General features: G+C 36.3%; 1 protein-coding gene across 1 annotated transcript in view; it reads right to left on the bottom strand.

The window, feature by feature from the left end:
* Positions 1-20,082: 20,082 nt before the first annotated feature.
* Positions 20,083-23,694, bottom strand: part of LOC127979050 (PHD finger protein 14) — a 91,444-nt gene continuing 87,832 nt past the window's right edge. The window contains exon 18 of the mRNA XM_052584167.1: positions 20,083-20,999. Coding sequence (XP_052440127.1) covers positions 20,928-20,999 — 72 coding nt within the window. The 3' untranslated portion in view covers positions 20,083-20,927. The remainder of the gene's footprint in view (positions 21,000-23,694) is intronic.

Here is a 23,694-nt window from a genome sequence, read left to right as displayed (position 1 = left end):
CGTTGCAATGTGATTTTATATGGTGCATTTTCTTTAGTGGCACAAATGCAATTAATTAATAAAATAACAATCATCATCCACACACTAGAAAAAAAAAAAAACTCTTTGGGAGGTGTGGAATATACTCATTCAACTTTTTATGTTAGAATGTTAATTAGTGAATGAAGTGTTTTAGTAAGAGCAGTGATTGCCTGTGTGGAGAATTTGTCCATCATTTGTTTATGGACAAAAGTACTAGGGCACCCCCTTCTAATGAACAGGGTTGACTACTTTAGGAAGTTCCAAGATTAAAAAATCTAATATTAAAGCATATAATGACATTCTAGTGAACTGTTTCTAATTTTATGGCAACAGTTTAGACAGGACATTTATTTTTATTTTTTTAATTCTAACATGACAGTAACTATAAGATAAGGTTAAAAAAGAAATGACTGATCGAGAAGAATTTGACTGGTCTGCAGAAAGCAGAGTCCTAATGCCTCTGTTGTGACTTTAAATGCAGACCTTGAGCCAAAAACTAAAGAAAAAAACAACAACAGTGACTTGTATTTATGGGTAACAGTCATTTTAGACATTTTCAAAACATGCAACAGAGATGGAAATGCAATTTTTTAAATACATAAATTATCTTTCCATCTTTGTTGCCACTGTTTTGGAAGAGCCCTTTTCAGTTCTAAAGAAGGGAGTGTCCCAATACTTTTGTCCACATAGTGTAGGTAGCTTTAGTTTTAGCTTTAGAATTGAAAATTCAAGGATAGGTCTCTGCCGGAAAGTAATGGGAGTTACATGATCAGGGTTTCATAAAACCATGATACCTGATTATTGACGTCATTGTGACGGTAGGTTTAGGGGTTGGGTTGAGTAAAGGGGATCATTTTGATTGCATGATTTAGAAACACCCAGCAGTTTTAAAACACCCACAATGTCATAGACACCCACTTTTGCTCTGCAGAGTTAAATTCAATAGTTGCTATTGCAAGAAGAACCACCAGGGGGCAGGACACGTTCTGTCGGTTGGAAATTAGTAGAAGAAGGTAAGAGTTTGTCGTCCATTTGGCTTTCAAATGTAGGCTTTTTAATCACTTTTTCCTGATAAGAATCATGGAGTACTTTGGAGTAGAAGTCTTTTAAAATACTGCCATTTAGCTTCAGCTGTCGGTTATCTCTGTCCATCTCTTCTCCATTTCTCCTCTTTGCTATAACGACGTCTTGTGCTTCACAACACAATGAACTACTCATTTAGCTGTGGGCCTAGGCTACTGTGAAATCAAAACATTAGCTTTTCAAGTGTTGCCATTCTTCTGGAAAAATGGAGAAAGAGGGTGTTCCTCTATCATTTCCAGGCAAATTTAGGTAGCCTAACTACCTATGCACTGTATTTACGTTTGGTGGTCAGTGGTCAGGGCTATATCCAAACATTAATAGTGATGTTGCACACAGAATGTGGCATCAGTTGAGAAACAAGAAGAAAATGTGAGGGTCTGAGGCTCATTTGGTGACACTCTGAACCAAATAAGACGAGACTACTACGGCATTTTGACCCAAAATATATCTCCAGGCTATTTCTGACCTACCTAGAACTATATTTTCATTGCAAAGTACGCTGAGATGTCAGACCTTACTGTGTAGAACTACCTGGAAGTTTAACAGTGCCTAGAATTTGAGTAAAGTGTTCCTGCAAAACCACCAGATGGCAGTCAAAATCAACAGAATTCAAATTCTACATTGTTTGAGAGAATTAAAAAAAGGGTAACCTCTAAGCACCTAACTGAGGCTAAATGTTTAATTGGCACCAAATTCCCTTTTATAATTTAAGTTTTGTAAATGCAAATGGAATTCCACCATCCATAGTGTAGCCTACATCTTTTAATGATTTCCCTTTAAAGGCATTGAATGTATTGAGGGTTTATGACAATCTGCTCAACTGTAATATGAAAACAGACACAGAACGTTAGGTAACACAAAGCCTTGCTCTGAATATTTAACGTTTTGTTGCCCAGTCTTTGTGAATGAGAATAGAATAGACTCAATTTGGCTCTGTTTCAAATCAGGCTAATCGGCTTTTGGGGCAAAATGCATTCTCTCTAATCTCAACCTCGCCACTGTCCTCACTGAAGTGCATAAAAAGGTAAAACTGTCATTAAGAAAATCACATTAAGGGGCAGAAAACAACATGTAATCCCACGTTTTCTCTCCTTCTTAGCTGTGTTGCTATTGTACCATTCAAAGCCCATTTTCATGTACCATAATCCTCTATGCATATACAGCTCTGGTCCAACATACTACCATGAAAGCATTGCTTAGAATTGGTTATATTAATCATTTGGACTGAACCCTTTTCAAGCAGACCTTTAAAAAGGCCAGTTTAGACCAAGCTGCTAGACTAGCGAGTGCTCTCTTGACTAGCAATACTAGTTTAAAGCTGTTTTACCAAGCTAATATTGCTGTTTAAGATAGTTAGCCTTGTGAATTAAACGGTTTGAAACCATTCAAACCTCCAAAAAAAAAAAAGTTTGCTTTTGTATTAAACTTTGTATCATGTTTGATTGATCGTGCTTTTGTGACCTATATGATACAGTGAGAATATGAAGCTAAAAAAAAAAAAAGATAAAATAAAAAATAATTTAAATTCTGATTCTGAACAGCATAGCAGACTACTTGCATAATATATATATAATTAAAATAATAATAATAATAATAATAATAATAATTATTATTATTATTATTATTATTATTATTTTTTTTTTTTTTATTTTTTTTGTAAAAGCAGATAATCAAGGAAGGTTATTTACAGTATATGCAGTCCAATGTATCTTGGAATATTACTAACAATATACAAGTAAAAGTTAATAAAAAAGAAATAACTCAGCAAAAAGTCACATGTACCAAAAGTTGAAGTGGGACAGATTTAGAATAATGCTAATTGGTCTTTTACTCGCTAATGAAGTATAAACTGTCAGTCAGGGGGCAGAAGGCATGTAGTAGACTGTATGCAATAGGTTTTTCTGCAAAGTTTTGATCACATTGATAATTTAGATGTCTTAGAAATGCATGTATTAACCACTTACAGTAAGTTAAGTTAAGGGTTAAGACACCTATTGGAAGCACCATCATTCAAGACAAGTTCGGAAAGCATTTATAACAATTTGAGGCAATTTAATGTGATGTATAATGATCATAAAACGCCCATTTCTTGTCAATACACATAAGTGTATTAGTAACAAATAATATTACAAATAATACAAATCATATTGTTGTCCAGCAGCCAAATACGTTGCTGACAGTGATGGACTGCTAAAATGCAAAACCCTCGGTGGACTGCAGCCATTCAAACCCATAGACAGCCTTGACAGGCTCAGATCCAGTGTCTCTGAGCTCTTGTGCGTCCCATGGGTGTACTGTCAGGCCTGGCCGTACTGATCTCGCGTCAGTGTCACCAGTCCTGTTACTGTATGCATGTCAGCCTCCGGGATCCTCTGGGAAAGACCCATTGTTTCCCTTCCGTTTGCAATCGGTCGCCTTGAATGGTACAATGATCAAGCGAAATAATCAACTGGCCTTTGTTTCAGACAGCCCACCTCAATAGGAGAAAATAAACTTATGGTAATGAAGCCTTATCGTGGGCAATTCAGATGTGAGACTGATGGGCTTTGCGTGCCAGTCAAGCAGAATCATCCAACACAAGCCCCACCACTGCAATGAGATGCTGATAGACAGTCGTCTGAGCTCCAGAGGATCCTAATGCTTCAAGACCGCCGAAATATGCCTCCCTTTCTCTGAACAGCACCGCTTTCATTTAAAAAATATTGCTCACTCATATGACCTCCAGCTTATTATTGACAATATAACACATCATGTAATGTTAACTCAGTTCAACGCGTCTCCATAAAACAGTTCGCTTTCCTGGGTTTGTTTTAGACAGGCTGCCAGTCTGTTCATTAGTGGAGGCATTTTTTTTTAGTTATTCTTTCTGCAGGTTACAACGGTACGCTTGTAAGGTTGACAAGGGACGGTCTTAATGAGTGAGTTGTTGATTCATTTATTTAACCAATACCCACACTATGTCTACTTGCATGATATATTTCCCGCATTTGGCCCAAGTGTTCAGGTGGGCGTAAGACACACTTATAGTCTTGCAAAGAAATTGGATTGTAATACTTTGAATTTTAAAATGAACTTCGAAATGTCTATTCAGTAGTCAGATTACACACTTTTGTGATTGTGGTGCTTTGAATTAAGCAATAAAAGGCAGTTGTAAACACTGTACAAAACATTCACACTTTATGTTTTACTACCAAATGATATATTATATTTACATTAATCATTTAGCAGACGCTTTGGATAAAAGCGACTTACAAATTAAGAGAACAATAGGAGCATATGTAATATCTAATTATTATTCTTAACTCACGTTGCAAAGGTTTCTGTGACATCTGGCAAGATCTCAGCTAAAGGTCTCGCGTGTTTTAAGGGTTTGGCATTTTGTTTTGTGTACACACTTTCTGTTGCATGCATGTGCTTTCAAGTTGACAAGACTGCAAATTGTGGGTATTTAGACAAGAGTCATCGAATCATTCGCTCAAACGATTCATTCAAAAACCCTGATTCCTTTAAAGGGGGGGTGAAATGCTCTTTTTCACTCAATATCCTGTTAATCTTGAGTACCTATAGAGTAGTACTGCATCCTTCATAACTCCAAAAAGTCTTTAGTTTTATTATATTCATAAGAGAAAGATAGTCTGTACCGATTTTTCCCGGAAAAACACGACCGGCTGGAGGCGTGACGTGTGGGTGGAGCTAAAGAATCACGAGTGCCAGTAGGATTTTGCGTTGAGAGCATGTGGAAGCTGTGACATTACCGTGAGGGAAAAACCATCATCCAAAACAAACCATGGCTTACAGTCAGATTCAGCCGTTTATTTATGATCCAGAATCAGATCCCGAGGCTGAAACTGAACGAGAGCAGGAGCAGCAACGACTCGCTCCGAGCGGGGCTCGAACCCGGGTCTCCGGCATGGGAGGGGACACACTAACAAGGAGGCAGAGATATTTGAAGCAGTTTTACTCACCGCATGCGGTTCCAACCAGGGATGTCAAATTTCGATTATTTCCATGATCGATCGTCGTTTAAATTAACGATCAATTAATCGATTAATCGTTAACCATAATACTGCAAAATGCGTCTATTGCAGGCACGCAGTCAGCGGTATGACAGGATGTGCAAAAGCCACACACACACACAAAACGCTTTCTCACTTGAATTAAAGAGGTTTTAGTCTGAATAAAATGCTAGTAGCAGGATTATAAAATGAATAGATGCGATTATGATCATTTGATAAAATGAAGAGAGCGCGCCATACTTTTGAGGTCATTTTACTTTGTTAACAGTTTCCAATCCCGGAAGGAGAACGCTGAACGCGCATCTTTAAATGGTTTTGTGGTGCTCGTTGTATTTTAAAGCACAATTGCAATGTTTTCAACTGACATTATTGTATAACATTATCCGAAATGTGGAGCGCGTGTGACTGCGCTGCACATTAAGTGAACTACATCGGCGCTGCTGCACCAAAACACAGTTGCTCACATTAATTTGATCCTGCTGGATTCTGTCCTAGAAAATGTCAGATTTTAAAAAATCCGGCATACAGCGCATTAGATCGTGACAGTGCCTGCGTGCAGACGAGGATGAGCGAACTCGGCTTTGGCTAGATTTATTTGGAGGTTATTGCTCATGTCTCATTCGGCACAAATCTAAATGTTTCCATATTCGCAATGTATTTGAATGTTAAACTATTATTTATAATGTAAACTAGGCTTGTACTTAACACGCATTCGCATATAGACGGAAAAGATGATCCTCTTCATATGAGCAAAAACGTCCTTGGCATAACAGCAGAGTGGACCGGTATACTACGGTCTATTTAAACTGAATGCTCCAGGAATGTGTCGGTCACAGCGCCTATTAATCGCTGTTTTGAATCCAGCAATTATTTATTTAGAAATGATAAGATCTGATTATGACAAGTGTGGTATAAAAGCTTCGTTTATTAGAGGAATAATAGGTAAACTGGAAAATGTTAGATCGCGACCATGCTTTTGGACCCCATAGTCTTCATTTACGCGGCTTTGTTCTGGTTTGCCGGTTGGTCACGAATTTCCACAAATTCAGTATATTTAGGCATTGTTTCTTTTCCTAAATCTTCATAGTCTAACCCTCTAATTTCCCAGGTTTATTTTATTATCTTTCGCTTTTAATAACTGTTTTCGCATCTCTTACTGTGGTAAACATGGGAAGGGAAATTAAAGATTTCATGAATTAAGAATTCATTCGATTTATTAATTTGTTCCCTTATTTCACTTAAATCATGGGTTATTTAGGGAACAAAATTAATGAAACATGGACAATTGCCACATTAATAATTCGTAGGAATGAATTAACAAGTTGTAGGAATGAATAGACTACCTGTCCTGTCACTGTGTCCCGCAGCCCTGCAAAGCGCACGATATAAAACAGTTATCTGATGAAATGATTAGTAACTACATTTCTATTGCATTTAATGTTGAAGAACTTTTATGTTGTTTCTATTTTAATGTACTTTAAAGTTTAAATCACATTAAAAGCTTAATTTGTACATTGTGAATGAATGATGATGCTTTTATATATCGTCACCGTCACTCACAGCCGCTCGCACGTGTTGAGTCCGCATGAGCCGCACGCAGCCCAACATTGAATCGGTTAACCGACCATCCATAGCCTTAATCGATTGCATCTCTTATCGACAATTAATCGATCATCGATTAATCGTTGACATCCCTAGTTCCAACACACGATCGTGACCCTTTTTCGTTGGGATTGCATCATCCTTAAGAAATAAACGATATGCAAATCCGGCGTCAAACTGGGCGTTGTTTGTAAAACAAGCATCTTCGAAATGCAGGGAACAAACAAAAACACTTGCACAGCTCCGTTGATGCTCTGTAAAAATAAACTCCATCCACGGGTCCCTTAATGCTGTTTCTCTTTTGGTAATCTGTGCAGGGTTGTCTTGCCCTGGCAACCAAAAACACACTTCTTTTGTGACATTTCGCGACGCTCTCGCTCTGATCAGTGAATGTCTGTGCTCTCATTGCTCTGCTATACGGGAGCGCGCGCTATTCAGGGAGAAGTGCCTTAAGACCCATATAAGGAAATTCCGCTCCATCTAACGTCACACAGAGCCAGACTCGAAAAAAACTTTCCGAAACTTGTGGCAAACCGGAAGGAGTATTTTGGGAACAAAAATACTCCTTCAAACGTACAACTTAATTTTTGAAACTTTGTCCATGTTTAGCATGGGAATCCAACTCTTTAACAGTGTAAAAAACTCAGTATGCATGAAATAGCATTTCACCCCCCCCCCCCCCCCCCCTTAAGAACCAAACACCACTAGAGAGACACGCATTGGTTCTGCTGTGGTTTTGTTAGAAAAATAAACAAAATACTGTATCTGGTAACTTTCATTTAAAATGTGAGTACTCAGTTGCTTAGATCGAACAGTTTTATCAATGCAGTATCCCACAGTTTAACAATTTTTCTCTGTTTATCTGTAGGAACAGCACATTTGCTTGTGTGATATTATTTAAGTGATAGTTCATCCGGAAAAAAAAAAATTACTATTCTTTTATCATTTACTCACTGCTCCAAAACAGTATGACTTACTTTCTTCTGCCCAACATAAGATATTTTTAGAAATCTGAGAATATTATATGTTATATAGTCACCAAAACTGTTTGGCTACCAACTTTCTTAGAATAAATTACTTCAGAATTGTAATTTTCAGGTGAATGAGCCCTTTAGTGAACAAGCTGCTATTGTTCAAAATAAAGTATTTTCAACCAGAACGCCCAATGCTGTTTCCATGGATAAATATCAGTGCAACAGGTTGATTTAAGATTTAAAAAAAAAAAAGAAAGAAAAAAGAAAAAAAAAACACAACAAACTTTAATTGGTTTGCAGGTTATGGATAACTTTGTTAAATGAAGTGAACTGTGCTAGTGCATTAATGCAAATCCTTTGAGAATACACATTTAGGAAACTTTCATAACCTATTTAAGGTACAAGTGAATGTACTTTTTATTAAAATGCTTACCATGACTTTCTAAGGAGGTAACTAGAACAAGAACTATGTGCTGTGATTTTATTTAAAGTAATGATGTTAAACTGACTTTAGAAGAGTGCCAGAGTGTTCCTGTACTCCAAAAACATTTATCTCTATCTCAAGCTTTTCAATTTGCTTCTAGGCCAGTAATATGTTTGATTATAATATCAGTCATACATTTACTCATCAAGGATGCACTGAATTGATCTAAAGTGACAGTACAAAATGATTGTTTTTCAAATCGCCTCAGTTCTTTTGATGTTTTTTTTTTTTTAATCATGCAACAATTTAGCAAACTTTCCACAAAAAAATTCAATGTTTGCTCAGTTTTTTTTTTTCTTGAGTGCCAAAGCAGCATATTATAATGATTTCTGAATGATCATGTGACTGAAGACTGGAGTAATAATGCTAAAAATTCAGCTTTTCCATCGCAGAAATTGCATTTTAAAATATATTCAAGCAGAAAACTAAATTACAATAATATTTCATAATATTAGGTTTACTGTATTTATTCATCAAATGTCAAACAAGTATTACTGATCCCAAACTTTTCCGAACAGTATCTATGCTACAGTATATCTTCCAGTGTGCTTAGTTTCATCATCCAGTGCTGCTGTACTATTTTCTGTTATTGTCATGTCAAGATTCCTGCTAATTTGAACACCTTACGTGCCCCCTCTTGCTATCTGCACCTGGATCAGTTAAGAGCACCTCGGCAGAGCCGTCACATTCCTGCTAATTCTTTGATGAATCGGAGCAATTGTGGACTTTTACGGCCGCTGGAATGAGCTCTGTGCACTTGCAGGACAGGAGGGGGCAACCAAGCACTCATAAACAAGCCCTTCTCTGACAGATCGGCCAATTCACTCAAACGCAGCGGCAACATTAACGGCTCTTGTAAAACCACTGGTGACCTTTAAACACATCTCCATGCCGAAGATACGGCCGCCATCTGCAGTCCATTACAGATGCGGCAGGAGTCTGATTTATCTTGAAAGTATTTTGTTCGTCTTAGTTTAAAGTTGTGTTGTTTTGGACAGAGGTTAATGTGCTTTATTTCACGATTAAGGGAAAATACGTTGTTCTGGACATCGTGAATGGTGCATTTGGTTTTATCCATAATGTCTAGGGAATTCGATGAGGTGTAGCAGCATAGATGGCATGGATTGGCAAATATTGAGTTCCTCTAGTACTCAGTTGCTAGCACGGCTACACCTACAGACTTTATCTGGGTATTTATTGAAATAGTCATTATGACGAGTGTAAATGGATGTTGTAGGGGAGTGAGTCTCGTAGGAAATAAGAAGACTGCAGCGCTCTCACTTCGCTCATAAACGCCAGTGTGTTTTGTGCCATTACTGCAGGGAGCCATGGTGTTTGAATCGCCCTCTGCATTTCTGCTCTCTGTTACATTTTACCAGAGCCCATAAAGTCAAACACAAAGAGACACAGAAGCAGCACTTCTGTCTCCTCATATCACCAAACTGGCAAATCACAGTGACAAGAGTTGGAGAGAAGGCAGTATAAGCCAATTACAGGTGGCTGGACTGGCAAACCCACCCTAGAGAGCGCTGTAGAGATTAAAAAAAGTTCTCTTTCTGTCATTCGCTTATCTTCTGTTTTCCCGTTCATCCCGGATAACAAAATTAGCTAAGTGATTTGGATGGAGGCGGCTTCAGTGAGGGCGACCCCATGCCAATGTTCTTTCGGGTTATCCATCAAATCCAGAAGCGTTTTGGGTAATGTGGGCCTCTTTCCCTTTAGGAGCCAATCAGAAGGTCTATTTTTAGCCAGCGCTAACACAGCGGCCTTCTAAGTGGCAGATGGTATTTGGGGGGGAGTTGGGTGCAATTTACAGTAAACAGATTCTTTATCCTTGGCAGGTCATGGGGAGCGTTAGAACACCACGGCCATTTATAATGGAGCATTCCTGCAAATATAGGCCTGAGGAGTCTTGGGAAACGTTTCAACATCTCAATGCTCATACTATCCGCAATTGAAAGCATAATGCGTTTTCTCTCGGTGGAACATGTACACATACTGTATGAACCATGTACACTGCCAGACAGTCGTTCCCCCTTAAATTCTGAGACATTTTGAAGGTGGATTTTGAAAGCAACTTTAAAGCAGAGTTACTTGTAAGTGCATAAGTTAAAGACTTATACTGTACCACACTATTAAACTAAAAATTAAAATGTTTGGGGTCGATAAGATTCTTAAAATGTTTTTGTAAGTGTCCTTTGCTCAAGGCTGCATTTATTTGATCAAAGATACAATAAAAGCAGTAATATTGCAAAATATTATTACAAATGTTTTGTAATGTAATTTAATTTATTTTAGCTGCTACTCCAGTCTTAGAAAATGCTGATTTGGTGTTCAATAAATATTTATTATTTGTTTGTGTTGAATATTTACAACAAACAAATGTTTGAACTGAAAACAAAAAATGAAAAAATAGAACTACTGATTCAGGTTTTCAACTTTTTGTTGCCAAAGTTATAAAAGTATTTATTTAAATAAATATTTTTATCTAATTGTTTAAGATTAAATAATGCTAAATGAAATGTTTTGTTATTATAAGCCAAAGCAGATTGTTAAAATATCTGTAAATGTATTTTTTTCTACCTATGTTTATATAACATTTAGAGTAGGGCTGGGACAATGCGTTGAGGTCATCGATGACGTCGACGCAAAAAATACGTAGACGCAAAATATGCGCATCGATTCGTCGATCTGTTTTTATTTCTCTAAAAAACGTTTGCAAAACGTTTACCTTATGTGCGCTGAATATACGCGATGGCCGGATCAACATTCTGTCCAACGTTATATAACCAATCCAGGGGATTTCTGCATTGATCTTTTTTTTTGGCGGCTGTCAAAGCCTTATTTGATTGGTGAGTGATGTAGAATAGAATGACTGCTGTGCCTGACAGGGCACGTACAAGAGAGCCCCGGCTGAGTGGGCACTCACAGTCTTCCAACAACACGAGCGCTTCTTGCTCTCTCTCTCCCTTGTGCGTATTAATCAAAATCATTAAACATGATAGAAAAAGGGCGAAACACCAAAGTTTCACGTGGAGCATTCTGAGATTTTTTTTTCTCCATGATAGGCTGCTGGCTCCCACTGTTTTTTAGTTAGTGTTTTTTTTTTTTTTGGAAAAGCACTCTGTATTAGCTTTAAGCCCTCAAGTTTACATTGGTTACTGTATTCTTTCAATTGCTCTAAACAAGTATTTTGGGTGACCTTTTTTATTGAATGCTAGACATCAAGTTGTTGTTATTTTCATCTGAAAGAATAACTTTTTTAAATGTAAGCTAGGCCCTGTGTTCAGTAAGCTTGTTTCAGTAAGCTATGTGTTTTCAAGGCTTCAAGGTTTTATTGAATGCTATCTCTATACAAGTGCGAAGTAATGCATTCTTAGTCAGTCTTTTATTTTTTTAATTTTAAGAGCAATAAACATATATTGCAATGTTAAGGAATTCATGTTTTTTTTTCATTCAAATATGTAAATCAACATGTATAAATTTTTAGTAGTCAATTAATGGGGAGATAATCGAAATCGAATCGGTCTGAAAAAATTAATCGTTAGATTAAACGATGCATCGAAAAAAGAATCACTAGATTAATCGTTTAAAAAATAATCATTTATCCCAGCCCTATATATAAACCTGAAAATAAACACTTTCAATTAAATTATAATGTGGAGCACTTTTCAGATTTTTTTTTTTTAAGCATTTGTACTATTAACATTTTCTTTTGAATTTTCCATAAACAGTCTAGAACCATCGTGCTGTATACCTGGACCCCAGAGTTACTGAGTTAAAATTGAGTTTAAAAAGAACAGGGTTTATATATTTATATTTAAATAGCCATGTCACATGCAAAAAAAAAAGAAAAAAAAAAGGCTCTATTATTGACATATGGTATCTTCACTACATGCTTCCCCGAGTAGTGATGTTCCCCTCACAGCTTTAATGGACGACAAGGAGGGAGAGCATGAGAGGCAAGTAGCATAATGTTACGTCGTATGCGGCACAGATGCAGAATGCATTAGATCTGGCATTTGCAGCACATTGTGAGCTCAGCAGGATACCATCTCTGCATAAAGTGAGTGCCTCTCAGCTTAAAGATAAGCAGCAGCGTACAGCCTCAGTTTGTTACTCAATGATTTGCTTGTTTCGTCTGACTAAGATTGTATTTTTGCCAAAAACTATATTAGCAATTCAAATAAGGTTTTAAAACCCAACTGAAAAAAAAACAACAACAACAGAAAAATTAAAAAACAATCCGACTTCAACTAAATCTGCAACTACTTGCATAAGAATATCTGTCCTTAAAACATAATTTATTTTCACCGTTGACACTTTTTTTAATTTACAGTACAATACAAATCAGATCAATCATTGTAAAACAATAAACTACTTTTGCTTAAGATTGTTTTTGGTAGTTTGAACCTCAAAGAATATCCAGTGTATTTATGAATTGTGTGTGCCTTTTGTAAAAAAAACTTGTTTCCATGAAGGAAGTTGTCTCCTTGAGCTGTTCACTAGTGTCACTGCTGCACGGTCAGCTGTGGCCTGAAGGAGGCTAAGGTGTAGTTTTATGTAGTGCTGTCTCAAATGTGAGAAAACTCTGTCCTTGCTTTTGGGAGAAAATCGACTCCTGTACTCATGAGAGTCTTGAGAGACGGTTGTCTTATGAGACACAAAGAAGACAATGTTTCCTGCTTGAGACAATTATGGACAGCCTAACAGTCAATGACTGACCACCATTATTGACTAATCACACAGTTAAAAACTCATTTTTCAATCTGTCCTCTACAGGACGTGTAACATCGGCATAGTGCTTTCCACAAATTTTCTTGCATTTCTAAAATGTTCAGAGACAAGAGGATTTTAAAGAAATGTTGATCTGAAGAGATAAAACTAAATATATTATCTTCTATTCATTTCATTTGAGTCACAATTTTTTTCTTGCATTGTTAACAAAAGTTAGCAACAAAAAGGATTATATATATATATATATATATATATATATATATATATATATAATTAATAATAATTATTATTATTATTATTTATGGAAAAGTCATGTGTTAAAGGAACACTCAGTTGGCTATTTTTCCAACTTAAAGTCAAGGATATACAGCAATCACAACATTTCCCACTATTGCTTTGAAAAAGTCACGGATGCCGCTGTATAAAGACCTCTTATCACAATTCTGATGCACCTGTAGGGAACAGACACCTCATGATTAATAAATATATATCCACTACAGTTAAAAGTCCCTATCTGTACCCCAGTTGGAAATTCTAGGAAATGTTATTCATTCATTTAAGATTAAACAGTAATAGACTTCATGCATGTCCTCCTATAAACTGTGTGTAGTGTCGTAAGAGATAATGCATTTGAGATCAGCAATCTGTAAAGACTCCGCAGAGGACTGGGAGGAGCAAAAGGAGTTCTAGGAAGCCATGCTGGGTCCATCTAAATTACACAGTCCATAAAACTGTAATAGGGAGACGATCAGTAGCTTATATCAGTAAGACTTCGCAGGGTATTTACCTTTTTATATGGGCGTAAATTTTACAGGGACCAAGGACAGCAGAAACCTTGCCGTCTTGACTACAAGCCAGGGTCATGAGATAGAACAACAATGAGGGGATTTGAGGAGATGCTTTACTGCTACAGTGTTAGTATTTAATAACCCTGTCTGACTGATGTCCACCTCAGATGTCCTTTGTGCATATATGTTGAAATCACTGTATGTAATCCCATATTTCATTATAAGAGACACTGGTGATACAAGAGAGAAACTAAACTAACAGTTTAGAGCACTTGTTGCCACGGATAATGGTCAAATACACAATCCATCATAATTATGCAGAATATTTCAATACTAAATGTCATTGTTGATTAATCAGAATCTGTCGTATATGAGAACCTCATGGATGACCTTACCTGCGTCTTTATGATGACCTGTGAGAGCAATGCCATTGCTAGTCTTCTTACTTACACTTACTTTCCTTGTGTTAGCAATATTTTATAGAGAATAGTGGTTAAGTCAAGGCATTAAAAATCACATTTGCATTATCAATAATGAAAGATTTGTGTCAGAGACGACATCATCGGTTACATTATTAATGACCACAATTATTGCCATCTCAGTGTGTGACCTCAGAAAGGGATTTGTAAGTGACCTCAGTAATTCACTTTGAATTCATTTATGACCCTTTAAAAGCATCGGTATATTTTACATCCATTAATTTGGCAAATGTGCACATGTACATTTGAAGTGTTTAGAATGCAACCGAGCTGTAACCCAAACAAGCAACATCAAGAAAAAGTAAACATGCAAACATAGATTTATCATGTACTTGTATAGAGACGTAGAAATAATGTTCAACATTTTATATACACTACTGTTCAATTTGTATTTATTTATGTATTTCATAAGCAAAGATGCATTGATCAAATGTGGCTGTAAAGACAATGTTATAAAAGATTTCAGTATCAAATAAATCTGTTCTTTTTAAACCTTTCGTCAAAGAATTCTGACAAAAAAAAAAAAAGATTTCAAATACAACAAATATCAAATATTGATAATCAGCATATTGAATGATCAGAATGATTTATGAAGAATCATTTCACTAATAAATGCAATCTTGACCAAATAAACGCAGCCATGAAAAATATTTAGTCACTGCTTTTGAATGATATCTAGATTTCGTAGGTTATTTAAGGATACAGTACGTCATTATAATGAAGTATAATTGCCAATGGATGGTGCATAAAGTGTCAGAGTTTTCAAACATTTTCATAAACTCAGATTTCCACAGGATGTTCTTCCCTTCAGGTCAGCATTCAACACCCGCAAGCAAACTCATTTACACTGCAAACAGGATCATCCCCAAAGATGAAAGAAGGACACGTTTACTGTTGTGTGACTATTATACACATAAACATTATATAAACACTAAGAAAACTCTGATATATAATGCTGTTTTATCGCGATTAATCACATCCAAAATCAAAGTTTTTGTTTGCATAATATATGGATGTGTAATGTTTATATATAAAATATTTTTACAAAAATATTAATTATTTATTTTAATTATTTTTAATTAATAATTGTAAACATAAAAAAATCAAATAATACAAATGACATAAATATATACATGTAAATATCTTCAAAATATATACTGAATGTGTGTGTCTTTGTATATGCTTAATAAATATACAGTAAATGCATATGTAAACAAAAACTTTTATTCTGGATGCATTTAATCGTTTGACAGCACTACTGATCTCTAATGTATAGTCTTGAAATGGTATGTATTTTTCAATCTACACATAGACATCTGTGAATGCGCACCATGTCCTAATAACGAATGTCTGACTTGGAGGTACACTTCACTTGTGGCAGAATAATTCAACACTGATGTAATCTATATTTCTTGCATCTTACAAAGCCACAATTACATAATAGCTTAAAAACACTCCTATTGCTGTCATATCTGCTTTAACAGAGAGAACCTTCTTAATGTAAGGCCGAACCTCTACAAACCTTAAAGAACAGAAAATCACATTACATTTTACACTGTCATCTTCAATACAGTGTTTCCCACAGTCAGTTTGAAATGAGAGTTATTAACATGTCTAACTCCAGTGTGTCAGGAACCCTTTTAAGACCCCCCCTCTCCTAATGACTGCGTGTGGAACGAGGTGTTGAGAGGTAGAGATTAGCACCCTGTGAACGTTCCCTCCAAATAGAGTACTCTCTGAGTACATTAAGGGCTGGAAAATGACTATGTCACAGCACTACATCGTCTGGAAAAGGTCATCCACATGGTGCTTGGATACCAAGGTGATGTTATTTTAAGCGTTATCCGGAGCAATTAAAACCCAGGGACAAGGAGCGAGAGCAACTGTGGATATTCAGAGCTCCAATCGAAATGTCGTGCTGCCTCATAAGTGAATCTTTACTGTCCTAATTCCCTCAGCAAACAGCAGAAATATTCGAAGCAGACTGATAGACTGAGAATGATGTGGAGGCTTTCAGAGCAAAGATCAGTGTTATTAGCAGATGGCGGCTCATTTTAATGGGAAAACTTTGTGTTTGTGTGTGGGGTCAGGAAGAGATCAGAAAAAAAAGAAAAACAAACAGAGATAGACTGTGTAGTTTTTAATTAAAACTTATTTACAAAAATAAGTGTTAAGGCCTATCAAAAAACTATCTAAAAAACTATCATTTAAATATATAGTATAATATTAATACTTTAATACATTTTATGAATATACTTAAATAAATAAACTGTTTAAATAAACCTACCTGAAATAAAAAAATAGGTTTATTATCAAATTATTATTTATTATTTTCCCCACTATATATATATATATATATATATATATATATATATATATATATATATATATATATATATATAGTGGGGAAAATAATAAATAATAATTTGATCCCCTGCTGATTTTTTAAGTTTGCCCAATGTAATGTCTGTAACTTTTTATTTTTTTATTTCAGGTAGGTTTATTTAAACAGACAGAGACAGAATACCAACCATACATCAAAAAAAAAACAAAAAAACAAAAAACATCCTATAAAGGTTAGAAATTGATTTGCATTTCAGTGAATGAAATAAGTATTTGATCCCCGAGCAACACATGACATAGTACTTGGTGCAGAAACCCTTGTTGGCATTCACAGGAGTAAGAGGTAAGTTTTTGTACTAGGTCACCAGGTTTGCACACATCTCAGGAGGGATTTTGATCCAATCCTCTTTACAGATCCTCTCTAAATCCTTAAGAGTTCTTGGTTGTCATTTGGCAACTTGAAGTTTCAGCTCCCTCCACAGATTTTCTTCAGGATTGAGGTCTGGAGATTGAATAGAACACTCCATGACCCTAATCTGCTTCTTCTTGAGAATGTACCACTCCTTTGTTGCCTTGGCGGTATGTTTTAGGTCACTGTAAACCTTGGAGACCCATCCAGACCCATCTTTAGTGTGGCTGGCTGAGGGAAGGAGGTGCTCCTCCGAGATTTTACAGTACATGGCCCCGTTCATTTGCCCCTCAATGCGGTGAAGTCTTCCTGTACCCTTAGCAGAACAACAGCCCCAAAGCATAATGTTTCCACCTCCGTGCTTGACTGTAGGGATGGCGTTCTTGGGGTCATAGTCAGCATTTCTCTCCATCTAAACATGGTGGGTCAAGATAATGCCAAAGAGCTCAGTTTTGGTGACATCTGACCACACCACTTTCTCCCAAGTCTTCTCTGAATCATTTACATGTTAACTGGCAAACTTTAAACGTGCCTGTACATGTGCCTTGTTTTGTTTGGTGACTGTGGTCCCAACTGCCTAAAAATCATTAACAAGCTCCTCCCGTGTAGTTCTGGGGTGATCCCTCACTATTCTCATGATCATCCTTACCCCATGAGGCAAGATCTTACACAGATCTTCAGACCGATCACATCACATCCAAAACAAAAGTTAACCACAGTAATATATTAGGAAAATTTATTTGATCTCCTGCTGATTGTGTATATGATTTTGTATATTTATATTAGTACTACTGTTAAAATAAATTGTGAGAAATTTTGCCATAGCAACTAGCTGAAATATATAGTATTTTATTTTGGTTAAAGCTGCAGTCGGTAACTTTTGACGCTCTAGCGGTTAATAAACAGAACTGCTTGCGTCTTGCGGAAGAACATCGTAGCCGGAACTACTTCTCTCTGTTTATGTCTATGAAGAATCACAAAGGTACTGGGTTACTCCGCCGCGGTATCCCCGAAGCAATCTAAAATAGTCCGAATATAAACACTTATTATAGGTGTACCCTAGTGATTCAGGACAAGCTAAAAACACGGTTTGGAAAATGGATTCATGGTGTACTCGCTTATTATATACATTTTTCTACATTCTGAACACAAACAAAGTTACGGACCGCAGCTCTGATTGGTTGATTTCTTACCGGGAGTGGTCTTTAACTGCAAATGGCAATAGGAGCACTGGGAGGAGCCAGAGGAGCTTGATTTTTTCACAGATTATCTGTCTCATATTCTACTGTCAGGACATCATGACAGGTTTAACAAATCTGTAAAAAATATATTTTTACAAAAGTTACCTACAGCAGCTTTAATGTTATAATAATAACAATAGAAATGTGTCTATATCTGCATATATTTAGATATGTTTGGCAGGTTAGCATTTATAAATTAGCCCCTCTATTTATTAGCAAGCAGTACTTCACTATTTAATTTATTTATTATTATTTTCTTTTTTTTTAAACCTGTGATATCACAGTTGTCTTGCACTCACCAAGGAACTGCCATAGAAATGATTGAAAATGTCTTGCTTCAGACTGTCATTTTGAGAAGTTGCTTCAGCTGGTATTTATATTACTATTGCATAATCTAGCAAAGTAATCGCATACTTTTACACATGGTAGTTTTTTTTGTTCTCATGGCTTAAACATATGCATGCAGAGCAAACATGGCTTCAACATCAGGGGCCTCTTTATTATGCAGAGGCTGTAATCAGATTGTAGAAGGGGGCATGGGGGTCTTGAACGAGAAGGCCACTCTGACATAAGCACACCCGCTGCAATTATTACAACCCTAATGACACACTCAGCACGCTGCATGCTGAGCGCTCAGCTTCAGGGGGTCCGGGGCGAACCGCTGCAGAAACCGGCGACGTGTCATCAATGCGCATCAATAGAAATCCTTTGCCTTCAAAAAAACAGAACGAAAGAAACAGAGCCCTTCAGATAATGTCTTTCATGGTTCAGTGGCCTTACAGGGGTTCCTCCTGCACGGCCCTGAAATGGGCAAATTAATAGTTGCTTTGGAACAAATTGGAATTACACCCCTCGATGCATTAATGTCAGAATGCAAGCCAGATTCCCTGACAGGGTGAGGGGAGGAGAAGCTTTGCCAGGCAATGAGATACTAAGAGAAAACTTCTCTCGCTCCTGTGGTGTGAGGGAACGGTTAAATGACTTGTGCACTGTGAGTAACAGACACAACAGAGCTGGATAAAGACAATTTTACTGTTGGTTTGCCCACTAGCAAGCATCACCGAACCCTTGAGAAACAGCTTTGAACTCATCTATCATAGGTCTGATGAAAGTAATGCTTTCATTATCAAATCATTACGCTCAGTGATATTTTAGAAGATCTGAGCAGCACTTTCTAAGAATGTGGTTCACTTTGATGTCTTATTGCCTATTTAAAGCTTTTTAGGCACCAATTCCATTTGTGTGTGTGTGTGTGTGTGTGTGTGCACAAACCAACAGATGAAGATATGTAACAAAGTTAATTTAGCATTTAAAGCATCCATATTTAACATTTGTATGTCCCTTAAAATAAAAAAAATTGGCCTGTCCAAAGGATTAAAATCATAATTCTGACGTAAGATGTTAAATTGATAATTCAGTTAATTGCTGTAAGTTATATTTAGCTATGTCCCACAACTTGTCCTCAACAATGATGTCCATTATAATTTTATGGCAAATAGACATATAATTTCACTAAATAATAATCTCTTTAAAAAATTTAAATAAAATAATTCTGCAAGAAAAAACACTTGTTTACTGATAATCGCTATTAAAATTCCAAATTATTGATAAAACGGGAAAAGAGTAGAAATGTCACAACAAATTCTTTAAAAGTATTTTAAAAATTCAGTTTGATATCCTAGGGTTGATGACCAACATTTAATTGCCACCTTTCACTGACCATTTATAAAAAAAAAATAAAAAAAAAGAGAGCGAAAACAGAAGCAAGTGCTATTTTCTACCCTATTTGTGGAAAGTGCACTTTAGTCCCCCATAATGGCTCTTTCTTGAGCTCTTAAGTGCACTTTATCTTGATTGACATCTGAAAGTTGCAGTACTGTTGTTTAGCATCAATAACAGAAATAATAAATTCACAAGTATTGTTTATTACCAAGGTCACATTTTTTTGACGTACCTAAATACAGACTCGCCTTGAACTCGAGCGTTGAGGCAGATGAATTGTCCCACTATTTTTACACTGAAATAATGTTTCAAACTGAGAATAGCCCCAAACTTGTGCGCAGACAACAACACTGTCGATGATAAAGGATGTTCTGGAATATACTGTAGTTATAAAAATGAGATTTGTAAAAAATAATAAAATAGACTTTGCTCTTACATCAGGAAGTAATGCATTATTTATATAACACAAGCCACTGTCAGTTTGCAAGTTCATATGCGTATAATGCATCGGTGTTTAGAAATATGAGATAGAAACAAAAGCAAATATTATAAAGCTGATAATCAGAGAGGGTGCTGGCGGAACAGGAACGAATTGTGTGCAGTCTCTGTATATAAAAAAATATGATTAGAAACACTGCTTGAGTAATCTCTGGATACCATGTTCTCATCCATGAGTCATGGGAAACGTCAGTTAGTGTATGAAAAATAACTTGTACAAACAAGCTCATATGCAGATCATGATCAGCTGCAGCATTCTTGACGGTGGACTTGAACATACATCGAGTCTTTGAAAAAATATAGAGAGATCACAGCATTGACTTTTTTTTTAAGCTAACAATTGTGGTCATTTAATCATTTTTCTGGTTAACAAAGAAGGAACATTTCAGTTTGTTGAAGCAGTGGCAGTTCACGTCTGTTGATTTAATTTGTGAGTTATTTCGCATCCCACTATTCAGCAGGAAATGAGGTGATGGCGCTGACTGTGTGGACAAGACGATTACTTCATGTGAGGTAATGTTGAGAGATTTTCAGTCTGGGATCTCCTGCTCAGTCCTTTCCTCTTTCACAGACTCATCCTCGGCCTCTTGTGGTTCTTCCTCCTGAAAAAATAAAAATAAAATAGCCTTTTCATTGAAAAAAACAACTACAAAAACATTTTATTTTAAAAATAGCTTTATAAATGATTCCACTTGAATAATCAGTTCAGTTTAAGGTCATTACCAGACATATAACATCATAACACATAATAATCAGGGATGTACTGATCAATAGGGCGTTTCACACAGCTTTAGTTCCAGAACAAAAAAAAAAAACTGGTACGATTTTGCGCAAACTATTTCCCAATACCATTTAAAGGGTTGCATTCGCACTGACCATGGGTACTAAGATGTGACATAAGCCGGTCGCCAGCGATGTCATTTGTGCGCGGCGTTCAACAATGTTAACAAAAAAGAATAACGTTCACAACACGAGGATGCTGTGATCGGAGCTTTGTTTTTGTAGTGTCTCGCGGGTTTCACAATAATGGACATGGAATGGCGATGTATACGTAAAGTGACTGGAAGAACAGAAAGGAGGACTAAGAATCTCTATAACGACAACTGGCAGTGATACAAGTACCTGCACTTCAGCTTCCGTATAGTTAAATATGCTTTTCATCATACTTGCAAAATAAATTGACACAATGTTTACACTGTATTTTTTTTTTACTCTGATAAAAAAAAAAGGACAGCCTGAATGCATTGTAAGTCGCGTTTGGATAAAAGCATCTGCTAAATGCATAAATGTAAATTTAAATGTTGATGAGGGCGTTTTCAAATGCGTCTGGCCAATCAATGTCTACTTACATCAGAGTTAGTACCAGTTGTGTTGTTTAGACCCTGGTAAGAGCTAATTTTGTTCTCAAAAAAGGCAGTCCGCTACTACAATCACACCTAGTTCCAGTGGTGCGAAAACGGCCAAAATTGGGTAGTTCCACAATTAGTTCTGGTACCATGAAAAGGTTCCTGCGGTGTGAAAGGCCCTAATATTGGTATATGACTGATATACACATTTTTGTGGGATCCGATGTGATATCCAAATCCGAAGTTAATGAGGTAGATATTCTAAACTGATAGAATATCAGATAGAAAATCAAGATAAAATCTAGAAAAAATGTATTTGGCACAATATTACTGGCATCAAACATCTTATTGGTATTAAATAATATCTCTAATAATAATGTTCTTTTAGTTCGAACTGCTCAAACAACTAAATGCCAAAATGGCTTGACACCTGAAAACACATCTTAGTTGATTTTATGCTCAAAAAAATGTAGGCTGTAATTATATTATTTTAACTGCATACATTATCTAATTTAGATGCAAGTTGTTAAAAATCACTATAAAATTTAAACTGCATTTTGACATGCCACGCTTAAGTCTGAATAATGGTAATTTTAGTGCTTCTACGGAAAAGAACAAAGAGCAAACGTCATGCCAGAGTCACTTACACAACCTGCAAATTTAGAGGAGATGACAAACAGGAAATGACGGCCATCTCAGCTTTTAAGTGAGTCTGACAGATGCAATTATCCCCTCCTCCAAAGGTTAATAAACACATCTACGCACAACCATGTGTGATGGCAGAGCCCTGACCACACACTACACTCAAAGCAGCTGAGAAGTGCATGATGATTCATGGCTTTACTTACAGAAAGAATCAAGAGTACAAAACATCAACAACATCTCATTAAAATACCTTATGTTGCTTAAAGCTCTTAATACATTTATAGAAACAAATCTGATTATAACAGTAATTACATAATAATGATATTGTAATTACATAGTAATAACTTTGTAATGAAAGTGTTCTCTCTCTCTAGAAAACTGTGGTTCTACTTTATTTTACAGTGTTATTATACATTTAAGTACTGAGTAGTATTAAAGAGGCAGTAAGATGAAAATTCTAAGCACCCTATCACTGTTTATAAGTCCTGTACAATAGGTTTAAATCCATCCAAGGTTAAAAAACATTGTCATTTTGTCAAAATATCATTTTAAAATTACCTCAATTCTCAGAGATCCCCAAACGGTTTGCGCGAAGCTGTTCAAAAGATTCAGTTTCCTTAAACCCCACCTTTCGGTAACATACTGTGTTCTGATTGGTCAACTAACATAGTCAGTTTTGATTGGTTGTTCCGCACAAAACTTCATGGTAAACAATGCGCTAGTATCTTTTTGGGCTGAATTATGTCTTATTCCTCTCATCGCGAAGCAAACAGTAAAATAAAAAACTTGAACAGTCTCGCTGCTTTTTCTTCTGTGTGTGTTTATTCAAGCCGCGCGCTTCAGTTTGAATCTGAATAGCTCGTTCAGCGCGGGGGTGTGGTCACATTAGATATAATGAAGGGAGACATGAAAAACAGACATCGCATTGTTTTCATATGGATTACTTTATCACAGAATATCTGTTAGCAGCACTTGTTACACTTCATTTTAATGACGCGTTTGTACATGAAGATCAGCTCAGACAAAGGCTGCAGACAGCACACATACTGATAAGACGCTCGGGAGAAAACAGACACATAACTTCATAATTATACTTCGCGTTGTGATTCGGAGATGCTGTTGGTCTAAATAAAGTTGGTAATGAACTCTCTTTTATGGCCAAACGCTTTGAAAATCCCGGATTTGTTGTACTATGCTGTTATTGTGTTAAAAATGAATTTTGGCCAGTGGTTCTTCTGATCTTCATTCTTTGGCAGTGAAAATAAAACAAACTTGCCTTTACAATTAAAAACACACTGTCTCCTCG

This window comes from Carassius gibelio, chromosome B19 (assembly GCF_023724105.1).
Source record: "Carassius gibelio isolate Cgi1373 ecotype wild population from Czech Republic chromosome B19, carGib1.2-hapl.c, whole genome shotgun sequence".
Lineage (NCBI taxonomy): Eukaryota > Metazoa > Chordata > Actinopteri > Cypriniformes > Cyprinidae > Carassius > Carassius gibelio.
The sequence above is the reverse complement of the archived record's forward strand: the minus strand, read 5'-3'. Positions and strand labels throughout refer to the sequence as shown.